At 36.5% G+C, this 18,189-nt stretch overlaps 1 protein-coding gene across 1 annotated transcript; it reads left to right on the top strand.

The window, feature by feature from the left end:
* The first annotated feature begins 11,063 nt into the window (after positions 1–11,063).
* LOC122660081 lies at positions 11,064–15,920 on the top strand. The gene is made up of 4 exons (XM_043855255.1): positions 11,064–11,552; positions 13,126–13,281; positions 13,471–14,151; positions 14,754–15,920. The coding sequence occupies exons 1-4, from the start codon at positions 11,205–11,207 to the stop codon at positions 15,912–15,914; spliced, it is 2,346 nt and encodes a 781-aa protein (XP_043711190.1). The 5' UTR covers positions 11,064–11,204; the 3' UTR covers positions 15,915–15,920.
* The last annotated feature ends 2,269 nt before the right edge of the window (positions 15,921–18,189 follow it).

Here is an 18,189-nt window from a genome sequence, read left to right as displayed (position 1 = left end):
CCCTCCTAAGGAATAAGTAAAACAAAATCCAACCTTTACATGGACTAATAATACATTGACACCCATTAACAAACTCTAGCTACAACAATCCATTCCGTGGATTTTATTAGAGAGAACAAGAAAACACAACTACGTGACATCATCAAAGAAGAAGGAGAAGAATTGGTAAAAAGCTTTAGGAATTGGGAGATGGACATACCTGTTGAAGAATCTTTTAACAAACAAGGCATGTGAGTGTGATTTCTTCCTAATGGCACCAAAACCCTAGGCGTCAAAGCTAGCAAGTCATAATATAAAATCTTCTTACCCTAAAAATATAGAATTAATTAATGCTAGAATAAATTAATCATAATCTCTTAAAAAACATAAATAAATAGGGGAAGGGTCATACATGCCTATTATGGGAACGTACTCGTCCAACACATCAACCAAATTTTATGGTATAAAGATAATTTTGTATTTCAACGACTGGGGATAGGTCGGAAATTTTTTTGAATATATCATGTCAAATTTAATAGTCTATCTTAATCAAATGATCCTTACTATATGAAATATTTTCTTTGTTTTCTCACAATAATTTCCATTTAAACAACTTCACTTAGATGATTTTTCAAACAATTGTGAAACTAATATATTTTTTTTTCAATGAAAGTGAAACTAATATATTGAAATGTACGTGGGAAAATTTAAAATAACATAGTATGACTTTAATAAATATAAAAAAAATCTAATTCAATTTATTTTTTTAAACTAAAATTTTATTAAACAAAACCAAAGGTGGACAACCTCCAAGCAAAGGAAGGTGACAGTTTGGTTCGCATCTAGAAAAATGTGGACTATAATTTACGTCACCCCTTATCAATGCAGAAAATCCTAGTCGTGGAATATTTTTCTGATGGTAAAAATAACACATCTTTTATGATATCATGTCTGACCAAATAAGTCTATTTTGATAATTGAAACAATAAGAAGAAAAATGTCTCATGCAATTAAAAAAAAATCGGAGGTGGAAAACCTCCTACAAAAGAAAGGAGACAGTTTAATTCGCATCTAGAAAAATGTGGAATATAGTTTGCATCACCCCTTTTAAATACAAAAAATCATAGTCATGGAACATTTTCTTGATGACAAAAATAATACAACTTTTATGATATCATGTCTGACCAAATAAATCTGTTTTGATAGTTGAAACAATAAGAAGAAAAATGTCTCATGCAATTGGTGAAAGCAAAAATTAATTAGGGGGTTTATTTTGGACAAAGTTTTCCTCCACCATTTGGTGAGCGTTTAACCACCATCCTAAGGTTCACAAACCCCTATAGGGTTTTAGTATGTTTCCCAGAATACCCTCCTGATATGTCCTGTGGGCATCTAAACCTGCCTCAATGAATGGATTCTCATTCGTCGTGGTTGAAGGGAAACTCAGTCAATTTATTTTTATTGAAGTTGAATAAATAAAGATTTTTTTTTTAATTTATTATCGACCCTTTGAAATTAATATCTGCACTATCAATTTAAAAAAAAAGGCATTGGCTTGTAAACTAAAAATTATCTGCTCCATGTCTTGCTCGGTCCATTTTCCCTAGTTCTTCTAATAGGGGGAGGTGGATCCCACCCATGCAATGTGTTCGGATAGGGGGTAGGGTGGTCATTTCCATCCCCTATCACAGGAACTTGGGGAAATTGAGTAGATAATGAATGATCCCTTGTAAACATGGTTTACAATTTTTTTTTTCCTATTTTTCTCCTTTTAGGTTTGAGGTTGGGGCTAAGATTTTGGGGGATGGTGCGTAGAACCTGTTTATAATTTTTTATTATTTTCACCTAAATCTAATGACTTAAAAGATATTTTTTACATCACCATGGATATCAAAATGAACTGCAATTGGATTAAGATAGCTTCAACGTTCAAATTGGATCCTAAAACCATAAATAAGATTTTACTCTCGTTGGAAAAAAAGTATAACACAAGAATGGCAACAATGTAAGATTATAATAAGATTTTTGTCTTTTATTTTTTTATTAAAATTTTATAATGATTTTGAGTTTTTTAAATCGAATTATTTATGAACTATTCTGACCCAAATTTTGGGATCCAAACAATTTGGAAGGGAAAAAGAAGACTAACTGGTTGCGTGGTTCTTGTACTTAGACACAAACCAATGCCTTTTTGTGCGAAAAGATCATTCAACTCTCCACTAAAATTAAAAAAAAAATCTCATCCAAATTAATGCCCCTTTACGTACTCTCATTGACCACTACATTCGTGCAGGACTCACACGACCAAACAATGATCTCTTGCAATTCTCTGCTCAGACAAAGGTGGACTGATCATTGCGCCCCTTTGTTAGGAGCACTAGGGGAACTGGACTGATCAGAAAATTACACGGAGAATAAAGATCCTGATCTCTTACCTTTATTTTCATTTATCGCTATTATTTGGCATGTAAGATACCAACAACATAAACGGGAGTGGACGATTCTCTCCCCTCTCTCAAAAATTCTATAAACCCATTGAAATCAAATCGAACCCATCGGTTATTACTTATTAGTCAGGAATCTCACTACTTATACCCGAAGGCTGCCAAGCTGGCAAGCTGTAAGAGCCAGGCAGGGACAGTCCTCCAATATTCGAGCTTTATTAGGAAAACTCCAAAAATTAGGAAAAAGTTACAAATCGTAAAAGGTTACGTCACCATCGTGACAGTATCTTCCTTTACCACTTGCATCACTGCAAATGGTGATGGATAGGATTATTATTTTATATAGGCTTTTTCCTTGCCCTTTTCCTTTTGTCTCAAGTCTTCCTTAAAACAGTGTGAACTGTGTGAACCACGCATCTGATAACACTAGAAAAATCCAGAAAACGGGCAAAAGTTTAAAAAGATCGTAAAAAGTTGCGTAACATCACGAAAGAGATTTTCCATTCTCACAACTTACGTCACTCGGAGATCGTGATTCGTGATGGTAGGATTTTATGCTTTTCTTCTTGTCTTGTCTTGACCTTCACACGTGCTGCCAATGGACGCCCATCTGTCCACGAGCCCCCTGAAAACTTAAACAAACATTCCAAATACGAAAAATAGGGTAAAAGAACTTTGTCTTAGAGGGTTACCTACGGCAGTACTCCCATTAGTCTATCTCTCTCTTTTTTATATGAAAGGACATCTCTACCCCCTTGTTTTGAAAAGGAAAGAGATAGATACATGAGAGTGTTGATATAAGCCACACTCTGGAACAGAAAACTCGCTCCCTAAAAAATAATAATAATAAATAAATCAATAAAACTACCATAACAAATTTGGGTAAACAAAGGGTTATTATGAGAAAACTGTTGGGAATCAACAATAAAACTGTACATATGGGTAGAATGGTCATCTCTTGTGAGAACGAGAGAGAAAGAAAAAGAGAGTGCCACTATAACCACCACGTGGCTCAAAGAACAACAACAATAACACAATTTTATCCCAATTTAATAGAGTCGGGTACATGGATCTTTTTTCTTCAATCCGTTCTATTCAAAGTCATACATGATACAAGTTCTAAGCTATGCATGATTTTCTCACTACTTCTCCTATGGTATTTTAGGTATGCACTTCGCTCTTTTAGTTCCTTCATTTTGAATCAAATGGCTCATCTGTACTAGATAATCCTGAGGCCTCTGTTACACATGACCATGCCACCTCAAACAACTTTCTTGTAGATTATCATGTATTGAAGCTACTCCCAAATCAACTCTAATATGGTAATTCTTTATTTTATTATGCATAGTTTTCCCACACATTCATCTTAACATCCTCATCTCTGTTACATTTAGTTTATCTATTTGACGCTTCTTTATTGCTTAACATTTTATACCATATATCATAATCGATCGTCTGACAGTCTTATGAAAATTTTCTTTAAGCTTTAAAGGAATACGTTGATCACACAACACTCCAAAAGCACCTCTCTACTTCATCTATCTTATTTTAATTCTATGAGCAACATCATCCTTTATATTACCTTCTTTATTAATGAGTGACCCAAATACGTGACTCAGAGAACCTTTTCCAAAAAAAACAAAAAACCTAGATGCCCCGCTACTTTCCCATGAACATGGGGATCGATTGTCACTCTGATCCAAAGCATGAAAGGAGTCCAACTTTATCATTAATTTAGATCTCATAAAATGGTCATAGACCCCACTAGTTGAAGTAGGTCCCATCAAGTTATTAGGTAATTGGATACACATTGGGGTCCTATTTGTTCCCGGACATTATAATATTAGAGAAGAACATTGTCCGGTTGTGTGACTTCTGCACCAATGTAGGGGCCAATGGGAGTGTATGCAGGGCATCGACCAAAGGCATTTTTCATTTTGTAGGTGGGCAGGATGGTCATTTGAAGGGGACTGTGTCTGGGCACAGGCTGCACTTGGCCATACAATGTCCTTTTTCCCATAATATTAATAGGGAAAAGTGTCTTTGAGCCTGAGATGTTTCTTATGTCTTCTTACATATGGACTTTTTTTTATTAACTTTTATTTCCTAAGAATATAAATAAAAACTACTTTATGAGGGCCTGAGAAACGGTGTAGTATCAGAGAACCCTATCCCATAGTAATAATAGGGAGGTTCTCTGACCAAGCGGCATAGGAGAGCACACCAATGAGTTGAGACGGAACGATTTCTTACATATGGAGGCAGCAAGATTGTTTCATGTCAGAACGAGTGAGATAGAGAGAGGGGGGTGGAGCTAGAATACCCATCCCCTAGCGGCTCAGAGAACCGAATTAGTGCCGATGATGTAGGAAGTCATTCCTTCAATTATTTGTTATTTGTAGCACATGTAGCACATGGAACGATGATCTGCTCAATTCGATCAATGGGCATGATTGAGGAATTCTTAGGATTGGACATGTACATATCAAATTTAATGATCCATCTCTGGGACATCGGGTTTGAGATCCTATCCATGTTTCTTAAAGGTCCCGTTTGTTTAGAGGGGTTTATGGGGTGGAAGAGTTGTGGGATTACTGACGGGTGGGTCCCATGTGTTTGGAAAGAGTTGATGGATTACTGTAGCATTCCATGGGAAAGTTGCAAAATCCCATGTATTTTGTGGAACTTTGTAAAATCAAGGGGTGAGAAAATTATGGGATTTGCAATGTCATGTCAGCAAACAATGGTAATGATTATATTCCCTCCATCATCTCAACATTCCCACCCTCTTGCAAACAACCTGCGGTGGGATGGTTGCAATGCCATGTCAGCATTTTACCACAACTTTTCCACCCCTTGTAAACTATTCCGCTAAACAAACGAGGCCCAAAGATTCAAATTCTTATTAAAGAAAGTTTTCCTCCACGCATAAAGGACCGTTCACACACCATCCTAAGGTTCACAAGCCCTTATAGGGGTTTTAGTATGTTCCCAAAATACTCTCCCAATGTCCTTTCTTGCCTTCTCCTGCCCTACAGTGATGAAATCCCATTCACAATGGGTGGAGAAAAATTCAGTCTCATTCATCGTGAGTGGAGGAAAACTCGATCCATTCTTATTTGTCAAGTCTGACCTCATTTCTTTGTGCCCAAACTCCATAGATGATTTTGGGTTTTTTTTCCTTTTTGTATGATAAGTTTAAGGGTGTCAATATTGGTCAGTCTGGTCCAATTTTAATTACTTTGAACAAATCTTCGGTTTCAACTAGTTCGATTTTGGATTCATATTGAGTTGGTTTCATTGGCTTTTTATCGGTTTACTATCAGATTGATTCGAATTTTTTTTTTAATATATAAATGGATCTCATTCACCAAGGAACATGAGAAGACAAGAATAAATATTGAAAGAATATTTTTGAAATATACTAAAACCATAGAAGGGGTTTGTAAACCCTAGGATTCACCATGCATGGATGGAAACTCGATCCTAAAGAAAATGCTTATCATTTTTGTTTTTCTATTTTTTCAATTCATCCGTTTTTTAATCGGATTTGGGTGTCTAATTTTCTATCAGTTTCAGTTTGGATCAGTCCATTTTTCAATTAGTTAAGTCGGTTTTTGTTTTTACTGGTTTTATAAAATCTGGTTAAAGCTGACATGATAATGATTAGATTCGGTCTGAGCTGAAATTCGACACTCCCACCTATACACTGTGTTGTTCTTGTTGGTCACGGACGACAGATTTTGTTTCTGTCTCTTTTTTTTTGGGGGACGTATTAATTCTGTATAAAAAACCCAAAAAAAGTACATAGAAAAAATTGACTCTTCAAACAGCCTCTCATAGCGATAATGTATCAAAAATTGTGTATAGAATCTAAGCGACTATTGTTAGATTGGAATGAACAAAATCTACCTTGTAAAAAAAATTTTGAATTTCAAAGCATTTTCTTGGTAGCTTGTTATGTCAATCAGGGTTAAAATTTGTGTTAAAATTATAGAAAAAAGAATACTACTTGATCGCATGGATTCCGTGGAACATATGCCTAAACATAGGAATACATGAATTTACTATCATGTTGATTCCCTTGCACGTGCTCTTATTGGTTCTCGCACTTGATGCAAGGGCCATGCTATTAGGCAACGATTTCTTACCCAAAAATTATATAGGGAGAGAGTTCTTTGAGAAAGCGACATAGAGGAGGAGCACACCAATGAGATGTGATAAAACAACATCATATGTTGAAGAGTAAAAAGGTAATTTCATATGAGGAAGAGAGAGATAGACATAGGGGTGCTAGTTTACCTTACCCAGCGGCTCAAAAAGCCTTTACCCAACTATATATTATTAGGGCAAGAGATCCTTGTCTAGTTGTGTAGCACTTGCATCAGTGCAGAGACCAATGAGAGCGTACTTAGAGGCATCATCATTAATGCGGTTTTTTATTTCATGAAAGGTAGGACAATACTTTTGCGTGCTTCTGTGTTTGGGCGTAGGAGCCATGCGAACAGATAGCGTGTTTTTCTCCATATTATTAACATAGAGGGAAGAGGTTTCTCTCAATACCATCAAAGTGAACTTTCTCATCAACAGGCATTGCGGGACACCATTCGAATACGAAGGACATTTAATATGAAGAGAGTGTGGAGTCTATCACGAAATCTGCACACTGATGTCTAAAAATCATTTTTTCTAATATATCCAATTATATGTCATGGACAACATCTAAAAATTTATTATTATTATTTTTTTTTAGTAGAAACATCTACTCAAAATTTCAACATCAATAAATTCTACATTTGATGACATAAAAGAATGTTCATGCAGCAATTTATATTAAAACAAAAACACATTAAATGTCCAAATGAAATTATTCTAAGAATATATCCATTAAATCATCAGTTAAGCACGGAGAGATCAACTATCATCCAAGATTAGGTATCTAAGATAGATTCATTGCATTGTTAGTTTAGAATTTAATATTGGATTGCAGATTAATTGTTTTTCTATTATTTATTTTAATTTATATTTTTCTCATTGTGAGTTTGCTAAGAATGCCCATTTGAGGGCTGTTTTTGCCAATTTTTGATAGGGATTTTGCTAGGATGGTAATTTTCATATTTGGCCAAGGAATTCGGTTTTAGTTTTAGGAGACTGATAGTTTTTATTGGTTAATAAATATTTAAAAAGGGTTTTGCTTTGTATAATTACAATTTGTTTCATTAAGACTGAAAAGAAAGGATGGTATATGGTATTTTTGGTATTGTAGAGATAAAAATGACAGAATAAAATTTGTGTATAATACAGTAATATCTTTACTCTTTGTCTTATATGGTTTACATCAGATGATGATAGCTTAATGTAACCACGCATGTTACATGAAGAATATCCCTTAAAAATAAAATAAGATGTATGACGTATGGATATGTTTCTTTTGACCCTCTCCCAACTCTCATTTTTGTTGTTGTTCATTTCTATTTTCATTCAGTCTCCATTTGTTTCGGTGTAAAATTTTACAAGGGAAATCTTTACCCAAAAAAAAAGTTTTACATGGGAATTAATATAGAAATTTTTTACATATAAAATTTAGGTGCCAAATCAAATCAAATCATTTCATCTATAATAGTTTCCAACATGGTTTTAAAAGATTGGATCAGAATTAGTGGGATTGTTCAATTCGACTCGAATTCCACTGGATCTCCTATTTTATTTATGGGAAAATCTATTGTAACTAATGTTGGTTACAACAAAATTGTAATACTACTTTTTTGCTTTTTGTCTTTTTCTCAAAATTGTTTTAGTTATGGATAAAATAGGATTTTCAAAATAAATTAAAAGTGATATATCATTATGTCATTTTTAAAAGTTATCATTATCCATATAGAATGATAAGATTACCCTTACATTAAATAACTTTTAGGAATAAAACAAGGGAACAAAAATAAAGTTAAGATTACTTCTTACATCACCTAATTGGTGACAAGATGCATACTTTACGTATGTTGAGTCCGATCCAGTTAGGCCGAGAGCCCAAAGTGACTCCAGCCAAATCTATCTGATTTCGGGATAATTTGGATTGGTGACAAGATGTATACTTTACATATGTTGAGTCCGATCCAATTAGGCCGAGAGCCCAAAGTGACTCCAGCCAAATCTATCTGATTTCGGGATAATTTGGATCGAAAGCATGGGAGATCAATCTAGTACCTGCTTTTTAGCTTTTAAACATTGGGTTCCAACTGCTATTTAAGGAAAACTTTTATCCATATGTTTCTCTTTTAGGTTTGGTTGGTTTAGACCACCATAAGCAATCACAATATGAGAAAGGGGGAAATGACTCCCGAGTCCCCATAAGCAATCACAATATGAGAGAGGGAAAAACAAGAAGAAATAATTTAAGACTATGTTTGGTTGACAAGAAATGGATAGAAAGAAAAGAAAGAGTTCAGTTTTTTTTTTTTTTTTTTTAATTTAAAAAGAGAGATAGACATATAAACCAATCATCATGCACGGTTTTTGTCTTATTATGTTTTCTCTTTTCTTTTCATTTTTTTAACAACCAAATATGGCCTAATTGAAAATTAATTTTCATTGATTTGATCGACGATCAACCAATCAATTTTCTATCTTCTTTTTTTTTGGCAATGATCAATTTGCGTTGAACCGATCAACTTATGTACATCAAATGTTTGGAGTGCCTGAATGATAGTTAGCAATTAACACATTCTTTAATTTTTCTTTGTTTTATTCTAAACGGTTCTTTAAATTAGGAGTATAAAAATATTTTCAAAAATAATTTGAAAGTAACATATTATTAATGTTATTATCAAATTCGAATATACATATAAAATAGTAAAAAACAATATTTATCCCCACTAGAAAAAATTGTGCGTAATACTATATGGGTGATATTAAATAGAAAAAAAAACAAGATTACAAACTATTTGATACCTTGAGGGATATTAAAAAGAAAATAATACGAAAATAATGGCATACCCAATGCACGAGGCTCTGGCACTGCGGGGTTTGAGGAGGGTCATAACATACGCAACCTTACCTCTGCTTTCACAAACAGACTGTTTCAGAGATATCAATAAGAAAATCTCACTAACAAATGAAACATTTAGGTTAAAACTGAACCTAACCTCACCTTATACCTAAACAAGATTACCAACATTAAATCTATGAATATGAATTCTGGTTAAAGCATCATTTGCTTTCAATAGTTGAATACTTAGAAGAAAATATACAACCCCCTTTAGAGAAAAACCCAATTGCAAAACTTGAAACAAAATGAAGTCTCAAACTATCAATGATGATATTGAATCCCAATCGATTATCCCCTTTAGAGAAAAACCCAATTGCAAAACTTGAAACAAAATGAAGTCTCAAACTATCAATGATGATATTGAATCCCAATCGATTATCGATTGATCAGTATGAACTATGAACAAGCACAAAAATGTAAAAAATAAAAAAATCTAATTTTTTGAAGAAAAAAAAAGGATAAATCTAACGGATCCAAACCAATCCGGATCAATATCTGATCAGTATCCACAGAGACTGATACTGATTACTAAAACCCTGCTCCCACCTTGTAAGCAAGAGTACATTAAGAGTGTTAAAATTGTTAGGAGTTGCCACGTAGATAAGGGTAGAATTTGAAATAGTCTTTCTCAATCTCCAGATGGAATTGAGGAAAAAGAAGATTTTCTAATTTGACACTAACAATCGCAGTTACATTGATGCCTTTATAGGAGAGCTCATTGGTCCCCACGCTGATGCAGGCGCTACACGATCAGCCAGCGAACGAAGAGTATGTAGAGTCATATGTCAGCCTTAGACTAGACGTTAGACGTTTTCTTTACATTATCACTTTAAACTGAAGAATTAGTATAGTAATTACCACGCCGTTAATTTCGTGTGGATAAAAATAACGTTTTCTTTACATTATCACTTTAAACTGAAGAATTAGTATAGTAATTACCACGCCGTTAATTTCGTGTGGATAAAAATAACGACGACTAACGACATTAAAATGATTAATTTTTAGATTAACCCCACGCCGTTAGTTTCGGTATGGATAAAAGTAACGATGACTAACGACACTAAAATGGTTAACTTTAGGTTTAACCCTACACTCACACTAAACCAAACTTTTTTGTTTTGGGAGGTTTGGGTAAATAAAAATCAAACCAAACTCAAAAAAGTAAAAGTAGATGAGAAGAAAATAATAAAGAAAGGATATCCAGTGACGAGTAAAGCGGAATTAGCTGTTGTTGTTTGCTATTTGGTTGCCTCTCTCTCTCTCTCTCTCTCTCTCTTCATCGCGTCTTTATCTCCGCGTATTTGAGAGCAATTTGGGAACTATAATTATCAGTTTCTTTATTTATATAAATAACGGGCATATTCGCCAGTTTTGTTTCTATGAAGAGCTTTAAGAGAGACGAGGACATCCTCTTCTTATCGCAGAGGGAAATTCTCTATCCATCTGCATAATAGCCTGAATCTTCGCGCAGATTTTCTACTTTCGTTTTTGGGTTTTTCGATTTTTTCGAAGATCCAAAGGATTCGACTTTTTCTTATATATATTTTTTAGCTTAGAGCGATTTTTCTTTGATCTATACTGATCATTAGCGGCTGCGACAGAACTGGGTTTTGAATCTCGTGCCGTGTTGTCAGAAAAATTTGGACTCTCTAGGGTTTCGTTTCTCGGTGTTTTTTCTGAGAAATTTCCTTGAGATTCTCCTTTTTGGGTATCTGAACCTTTGGTTGGAAGAGGTAATGGTGGTTAAGATGATGAAATGGCGGCCATGGCCGCCTGTATTGTCGAAGAAATTCGAGGTCAAGCTGGTCCTGCGAAGGCTTGAAGGGCTTGTTCCTATTGTTATGGTGGATGGTGAGAAGTCGGTGGCCGAGGTACCGAAATTAGTGGTGGAGATCAGATGGAAAGGTTCCAAGAATGCTTTGAGTTCTCTGAGGCGTACGGTCAAGAGGAACTTCACCAAGGAGGAGGAATTGCATAGCGATGGAATTGTTCATTGGAATGAGGAGTTTCTCACTGTCTGTAACCTTACTGCTTACAAAGACAACGCCATCAACCCCTGGGAGGTCTCATTCACCGTCATCAATGTGAGTTTATGGCTTTCTGTTTTTTTCTGTATTTATATTTCTTGGGAGTCTCCGCCGTTTTGATCATCTCCTTGCTTGGTCAATGGAGGTTTTTTGTTTCATAATTTTTTTCTTTTAATTTAGTTAGATATTTTTATCTTCTGTTGTCTTCAATGGAAGGCGACTTTTCTTTTTTTGTTTTTTGTTTATCTCCATTTCCTCCATGTTTTTGGACTTTCTCAATTTTAATGGGTTCTCTTTTTCCCCGAGTGAAAGCAACGGATTGTTGATCTCGATCTCTCACAAGCAAGATTAGGTTTTGCGGGAGGGGAGGATTTCTTTCTCCTTTTTTCCCCCTTCATTTCTTCTTCCATATTTACATTTTGATCGTATGCTTGGTCAATGGAGGTGTTTCTGGTTAATGGTTTTTTCCCCCTTTTAATGTAGTTAGGTGTTTTATCTTCTATTGGGTCTTCAATGGAAGGCGAATTTTCTTTTTGGTTTTTATCTCTCGTTCTTCCCTGTTTTTGATCTTTCTCAATTTTAATGGGTTCTCCTTTTCCCGTGTGAAGCAACAGATGTTGATCTCGATCACGATCAAGCAAGATTAGGCCTCGCGTGAGGGGAGGATTTCTTTCTTCTTCTGTGTTTTTCTCCCTTCATCTCGTCTTCCGTATTTTCATCTCTTTTTTCATGGAATTTGGGATATTGTCATCTACAGTTTTTTCCCCTCTCGAGGGGATGAACGGTTTTCTATTTTGACTTGTAGTGATAAAACCATCTTTCAATTGTCTGTCTTTTCTCTTTTTTTTTTTTGGAATTAAATTCTATGAGATTTTTTACGTCTCCTGATGATTTTTATAAGAATGGGGAGGGAGAACCTATCAACAAACCGAGAGGAGGGGGGGGGGGGAAGGGGGAGGAACTGAGGCTCCAAGTTATATTTATAAATACTAGTTAGAAATTCAGGTTGATGATCTTATTTTTGTCTTGTTGATTGTTGTTCGAATTTTGTTCTTTTGAGTAGCGGGTTTTGTGGTGTGAGTTGAGTATCAGAGTTTCCATACTTCTGCGTTATGTCGTGCCTGGGTGCTATGGAACTTGGGAATTTCATCCTTTTGTTAGAGCTCGTGTATAGCCGGAATTGTCTGATATTATCTGCTTTTTAGTGTTTTGGATTCTTGGCAATTTGATGATTTATTTTATTATTGATCTTTCTGATGCTTCTTTATTTGTTGCTTGAGAGCATTTGCTGTTCAAAAGTTTAGAATCTTCATCTGTTTTTATTCATTTATGCTTGTAATGAAATTTTGCTCTTTGTTTCTTTCCTTTGATAACATTTTCATATTTTTTCCTGTTTTAGTTGTTTTCATCTTGCTTTAAGTTTGAAAATTCAATTAGAATTTCCTTAGAATCATTGGGCTTTTGCATTTGTGAAATTGTGATGGCATAGTTAAAATAAAATGAAAAAGGTAAACATTTTCCTATGCAACATCAGCTTCTTAATATTGTATTTGCTTTATGCATGATTAGGAATAGCCACTAGTTAACTTTCTTAAGAACATGGACTTACTCAAATTTTTCTCCTGATCAGTGCTCAAAACAAGGACAAAAGAATAAGGTCCCTGTTGTTGGAACAGCTACTTTAAACATCGCAGAATTTGCTTCTGCAGCTGAAGAGAAAGAGCTTGAAATTAATATCCCTCTTGTGCAGCCTGGTGGTGGTGCTGAGCCTCATCCCATTATCTGTGTAAGTGTCTTCTAATATGTTTTCAATGTTCATTATCATTTCTCATCTGCCATATTTGGTGTTTCCATTGAGTATATCAATATTTCCTTTGCAATTGTGTTTTATTCCTAGTCTCCTTGATCTCCGTTCTCAATGGTTCCTTTCTTGAGGTTTTAATTTTTCTGACCTTGAGCATTACCCTTGTTGCAGCTATCTCTCAGTTTATTGGAGTTAAGAACCACCCAAGAACCTGGCGAGATGATGCAGGGATCAATAGTTCCTGTTCCACTGTCACCCCCACCTGGAGAAACTCTCTCAATGGAGAAAGATGAAGTTTCTGCCCTTAAAGCAGGTCTGCGAAGAGTAAAAATATTTAAAGAATATGTATCTTCTCGAAAAGTTAAGAAGGCATGCCATGAGGAAGAGGGCAGCGAAGGCAGATGCTCGGCAAGAAGTGAGGATGGTGACTGTGCATACCCTTTTGACACAGACTCACCTGATGATTATGGAGAACTAGAGGATGAGAAGTTAAATTCTAGTTTCAGGAAATCATTCAGTTATGGCACATTGGCCTACACAAACTGTGTCAGAGGATCATTTTACTCTGAGAAGAGAATCAATGGAGAGAATGAGGACTGGATTTACTATAGCAATCGCATATCTGATGTGGGGTTGTTGAATATGGAGGAATCAATGGCATCAGTCTCTCAGCAGTCTCTACAGCAGAGTTCAAGGAGGAGCATCTTGCCTTGGAGGAAAAGGAAATTGAGTTTCAGATCTCCTAAATCAAAGGGGGAACCACTTTTAAAGAAAGCCTATGCAGAAGAAGGTGGGGATGATATTGATTTTGATCGCCGTCAGCTTAGCTCTTCTGATGAGTCCTCTCAAGGGGTAAAAATCTACCATGCTCACTCTTTTCTCTCTCTCTCTCTCTCTCTCTCTCTCTACTCCCCACTCCCCAAATTGTCTTAGTTCCCATATGAATCTATGGCAGAGTTCTAACGAAGAAAAGCCTCCCCTAACAAACAAAAAAATTAGAGAAGTTAGGACACTGCATGCATTCTTGAAGAATATCATTTGATTGGTTTCCTGATTATGCATGAATTATAAGTTATAACAAACTCTGAACCATCATGGGTTGTTGGTTCTTGGTGATTTTAATGAGAAGTCGATGACTTGAGTGGATTCAGGGTACATTCTGGAATCAGTATTTTCTGTTTTCAGAAATCACTAAATCCACTACTTGGGCCTAATTTGGACAGTCTGAAAAGTAAACTGACCCATGGAATTATCTGTTCATCCTATTAAATAAAGTCAGAAATAAAATTTTCTCAACATTGTCATAAAATCAGAAATTTTGCCTTTTAAATAGGGATCTTATTCTATTAATTTATTATGGACAATCCTATGTGAGCAATTTTTTGTGCTTTTTCCCTAGTTATTCTTGTCATATTGTGTAAATCTGAAAACAAGTGCGGCAACCATTTTGACAGTGGCGTAAGGCGGATGAGGATTCAACTGCAAATAGATCGTCAGTCTCTGAATTTGGGGATGACAATTTTGCTGTGGGGAGCTGGGAGCATAAGGAAGTAATAAGCCGTGATGGACACATGAAGCTTCACACTCAAGTTTTCTATGCTTCGATTGATCAAAGAAATGAGCGGGCTGCAGGAGAAAGTGCATGCACAGCCCTGGTTGCTGTTATCGCTGATTGGTTCCAGAACAATCGAGATGACATGCCTATCAAGTCCCAGTTTGACAGCCTGATCAGGGAAGGTTCATTAGAGTGGAGAAACCTTTGTGAGAATGAGACCTATAGAGAGCGTTTTCCTGACAAGCACTTTGATCTTGAGACAGTCCTCCAGGCCAAGATCCGGCCTCTGTCTGTTGACTCTCAGAAGTCCTTCATCGGGTTCTTCTATCCAGATGGCATGGAAGATGGTGGTTTTGACTTCCTGCATGGTGCTATGTCCTTTGACAACATTTGGGATGAGATCAGCCATGCTGGATCGAATTGCCCCAGTGATGATGACCCCCAGGTTTACATTGTCAGCTGGAATGACCATTTTTTTGTCCTCAAGGTTGAACCAGAGGCTTACTACATCATTGACACATTAGGGGAAAGGCTCTTTGAAGGATGCAATCAGGCATACATTCTGAGATTCGACAGAGACACAACAATCCACAGATTGCCCAAGGAGGCACAGTCAGAGGAAAAATCTGCTGGGGATCATCAGAAGGTAACAGCAGCTGAATCTTCAATTCTGCAGATCCAGCAGAGCAACACCAAGGAGGCTTCTGCTACCGGGTCAATAGTTTTAAAACCCGATGAGGAATCAGAAAAGAGTGAGGGAGAAGAGATGGTGGTGTGCAGTGGGAAGGAATCATGCAAGGAATACATAAAGAACTTTTTGGCTGCTATTCCTCTAAGGGAATTGCAAGTGGATATCAAGAAGGGACTGATGGCATCAACTCCTCTTCATCACCGACTACAGATTGAAGTTCACTACACACAGTTTTTACAGCCGACAACAGGTGAACTGGAACAGGAACTGAAGCAGGAACAAAAACCTGAATCTGAATCCATTACTTCAGAAGCCGAAGCAGAAGCAGAAGCTGTAACCACCTTAATGGCATTGGCAGTAGCAGAGTAGTAGGAAAGAATGGACTTTTTTTTTGGGAGAGGGAGGGGACGGGGGGGGGGGGTTGTTTGTGGGTCGTGTACAGATTGTAGGGAGTGTGATTATTCTAACTTCTGATAACTATCTTATGTGGAATTGTAGGTTAGGTTTGAGTCTTGGAGAAGTAAACGGGTCAAGGAAAAAAAGAGCCCGTTTAAGTTTTGAGTGCTTTCCCTTTCTGTGCCAAGCTGGGAATCGGAGCCATGTTTAATCAACTTGTCTTATTATGTGTTTAAGACCTGTGTCAATTTTCTTTCTTGTTTGGGTTAATGATGTTGGTGGTTTTGGGTTTGGTTTGGGGGATGGGGTTTTTTTGGGGCCTTTTTAATTTGTAATTAACTGTTTATTCCCCCTCTATTAACTTTCCATTTGTAACTTCGGATATCTATTTAAACTTTTACTTTTTACAACTCTTTTGTGTCTGGTTTAGCAATTAATATGGAGGACTTCCTGGAAACTCTCTTAAACATTGCCATGTATGATGTGGTACTCGGTAGTAGATGATCCAATGAGGCTGAAATTTGAATTTGAAACTTAAATTTAACATTTTCATCCCATATCCAACGGTCAAAATTTCCACCTTAAAACTCCTTTACTTTACTGTAGAGGCAAAAGGTCTTCGGTACCATAGAACCTTTTTATAAACCTGGTGGTGGTGCTTGATCCTAAAGTAAAGGAGTTTTAAGGTGCTCAATTGTGTAGGGGCACAAGTTACCACAAGAATAAACCAGAGCAGAGACAGAGGAGCAAAGGTAGCTTTGTATCAGCTCATAGGTGAGGTTACCCAAAACAGTTGGGGGGGGGGGGGGGTTACCTTTTCAATGTGCCTAATAAGATGACCGTTTGGAAAGGAAAGAACTTTGAAGTAAAGGTTCTTCACGTTTCACGTGTTGCAGAACCAGGAATTTTTATTGTCCAGGGCATATTATTATATTACAAAAGACGTTAAGTGATTGGATCATCCTCCGTATACTTAAATCTATAAATCCTAGAAGTTGATTCCAATCCAACGTTAAGAAAACGAATGCTCATATTTGGTCTGATCTCCAAGTTAAGTGGGCTCATTTATCCGGAGTCAACTCGGGTTTTTTTGGAAGAGTGAGTTTTGTATACTATAAATGTAAGACATGGCAATGTTCCTTCGAGGTTTACCGTTTACTCCTTGTTAAAGTTATGTGATACTATATCTCATACAAGGAATATTGGGTATCGTATGCATTTTCCCTTGTTAATTGAGGAACTAGAGCAATAAACGGCGCAGAGCCCGGTTTACGATCGGCCTGAGCGCATTCTTTTTTTCCTTGTCCTCCGGGTCCAGAATAGCACGGCGAATGCCACGGCTTCGTTCTGAGGCTTGCACTTCACAAATCCAAATTTTGCGGCATAAAGCGCAAACCAACATCCGTGATAGAAAAAAACCAAAATCAGAATGAGGAAGAAAGAGACATAGTGATGTAAGTCCATTATTCCTTGCACTGGTGTGTTTTGTATTTGTATTCAAGCCAAGGAGTTGCAGTAATGGAAATTTTAATATTCTGTGGAATTCAATGTGATCACCTATGTGTTCTGCAGGAATGTTGGAATCTGGGTTGGCTTTGTGTGCATGCCATGATCTTCTGAAACCGGGTAGGCATCAAACCAGAAAGGGTCCAGGCAAGGTTCAAGTAAGCAGAATCGGCAACAGGATTGGCCTCAATTGATTTTGATTCAGTCAGAATCGGTCTGAACCCTAGAAATTAAAAAATGGGTTGGTAGATTCAGATAGGCAATAATCAGGTTTTGGCTCGACTGATTCCAATTTGAATCGATTGATTCAGATCGGCAAGAATCAGGATCGGGTTCGACCAATTCTGAGCAGATTCTACCTAACCAATTCCGATTTTTAAAAACCTGGGTTCCAGATACTCTCATTAATCAGGCCGATTCAGATCGGCAAAAATCAGGATCAGATTCAACTGCTTCTGATTCTCGGCCAATTCAACTGGTCCAATTCTGGTTTCTGAAACCCTTTGCCTAGGTAAAGTCTCCTGAATCGGCCGATTTGATTCAGCAAGAATCAAGTTCACCAATTCCGATTTTTGAATTCACCGATTCAACCGATCCAATACCTTAGTGGTTGTATTGCTCTCTTTCTATACAAATAAGAGCCTTTCAGTATATACTCTGAATTTTCTTTCGTAAATAGGTTTTCAAATGTGGGGCTCATTTTGCCACATGGCTCAGTGCTACTACGGAAATGAAACTTGTT

This window comes from Telopea speciosissima, chromosome 1, assembly GCF_018873765.1.
Source record: "Telopea speciosissima isolate NSW1024214 ecotype Mountain lineage chromosome 1, Tspe_v1, whole genome shotgun sequence".
Classification (NCBI taxonomy): Eukaryota; Viridiplantae; Streptophyta; class Magnoliopsida; order Proteales; family Proteaceae; genus Telopea; species Telopea speciosissima.
The sequence above is the reverse complement of the archived record's forward strand: the minus strand, read 5'-3'. Positions and strand labels throughout refer to the sequence as shown.

Coding starts and splice junctions, on each gene's coding strand:
- LOC122660081 (XM_043855255.1), top strand. CDS start 11,205: ATGGTGGTTAAGATGATGAAATGGCGGCCATGGCCGCCTGTATTGTCG. Junction 11,553..13,125: donor TCTCATTCACCGTCATCAAT/GTGAGTTTATGG, acceptor TCTCCTGATCAG/TGCTCAAAACAAGGACAAAA. Junction 13,282..13,470: donor AGCCTCATCCCATTATCTGT/GTAAGTGTCTTC, acceptor CCCTTGTTGCAG/CTATCTCTCAGTTTATTGGA.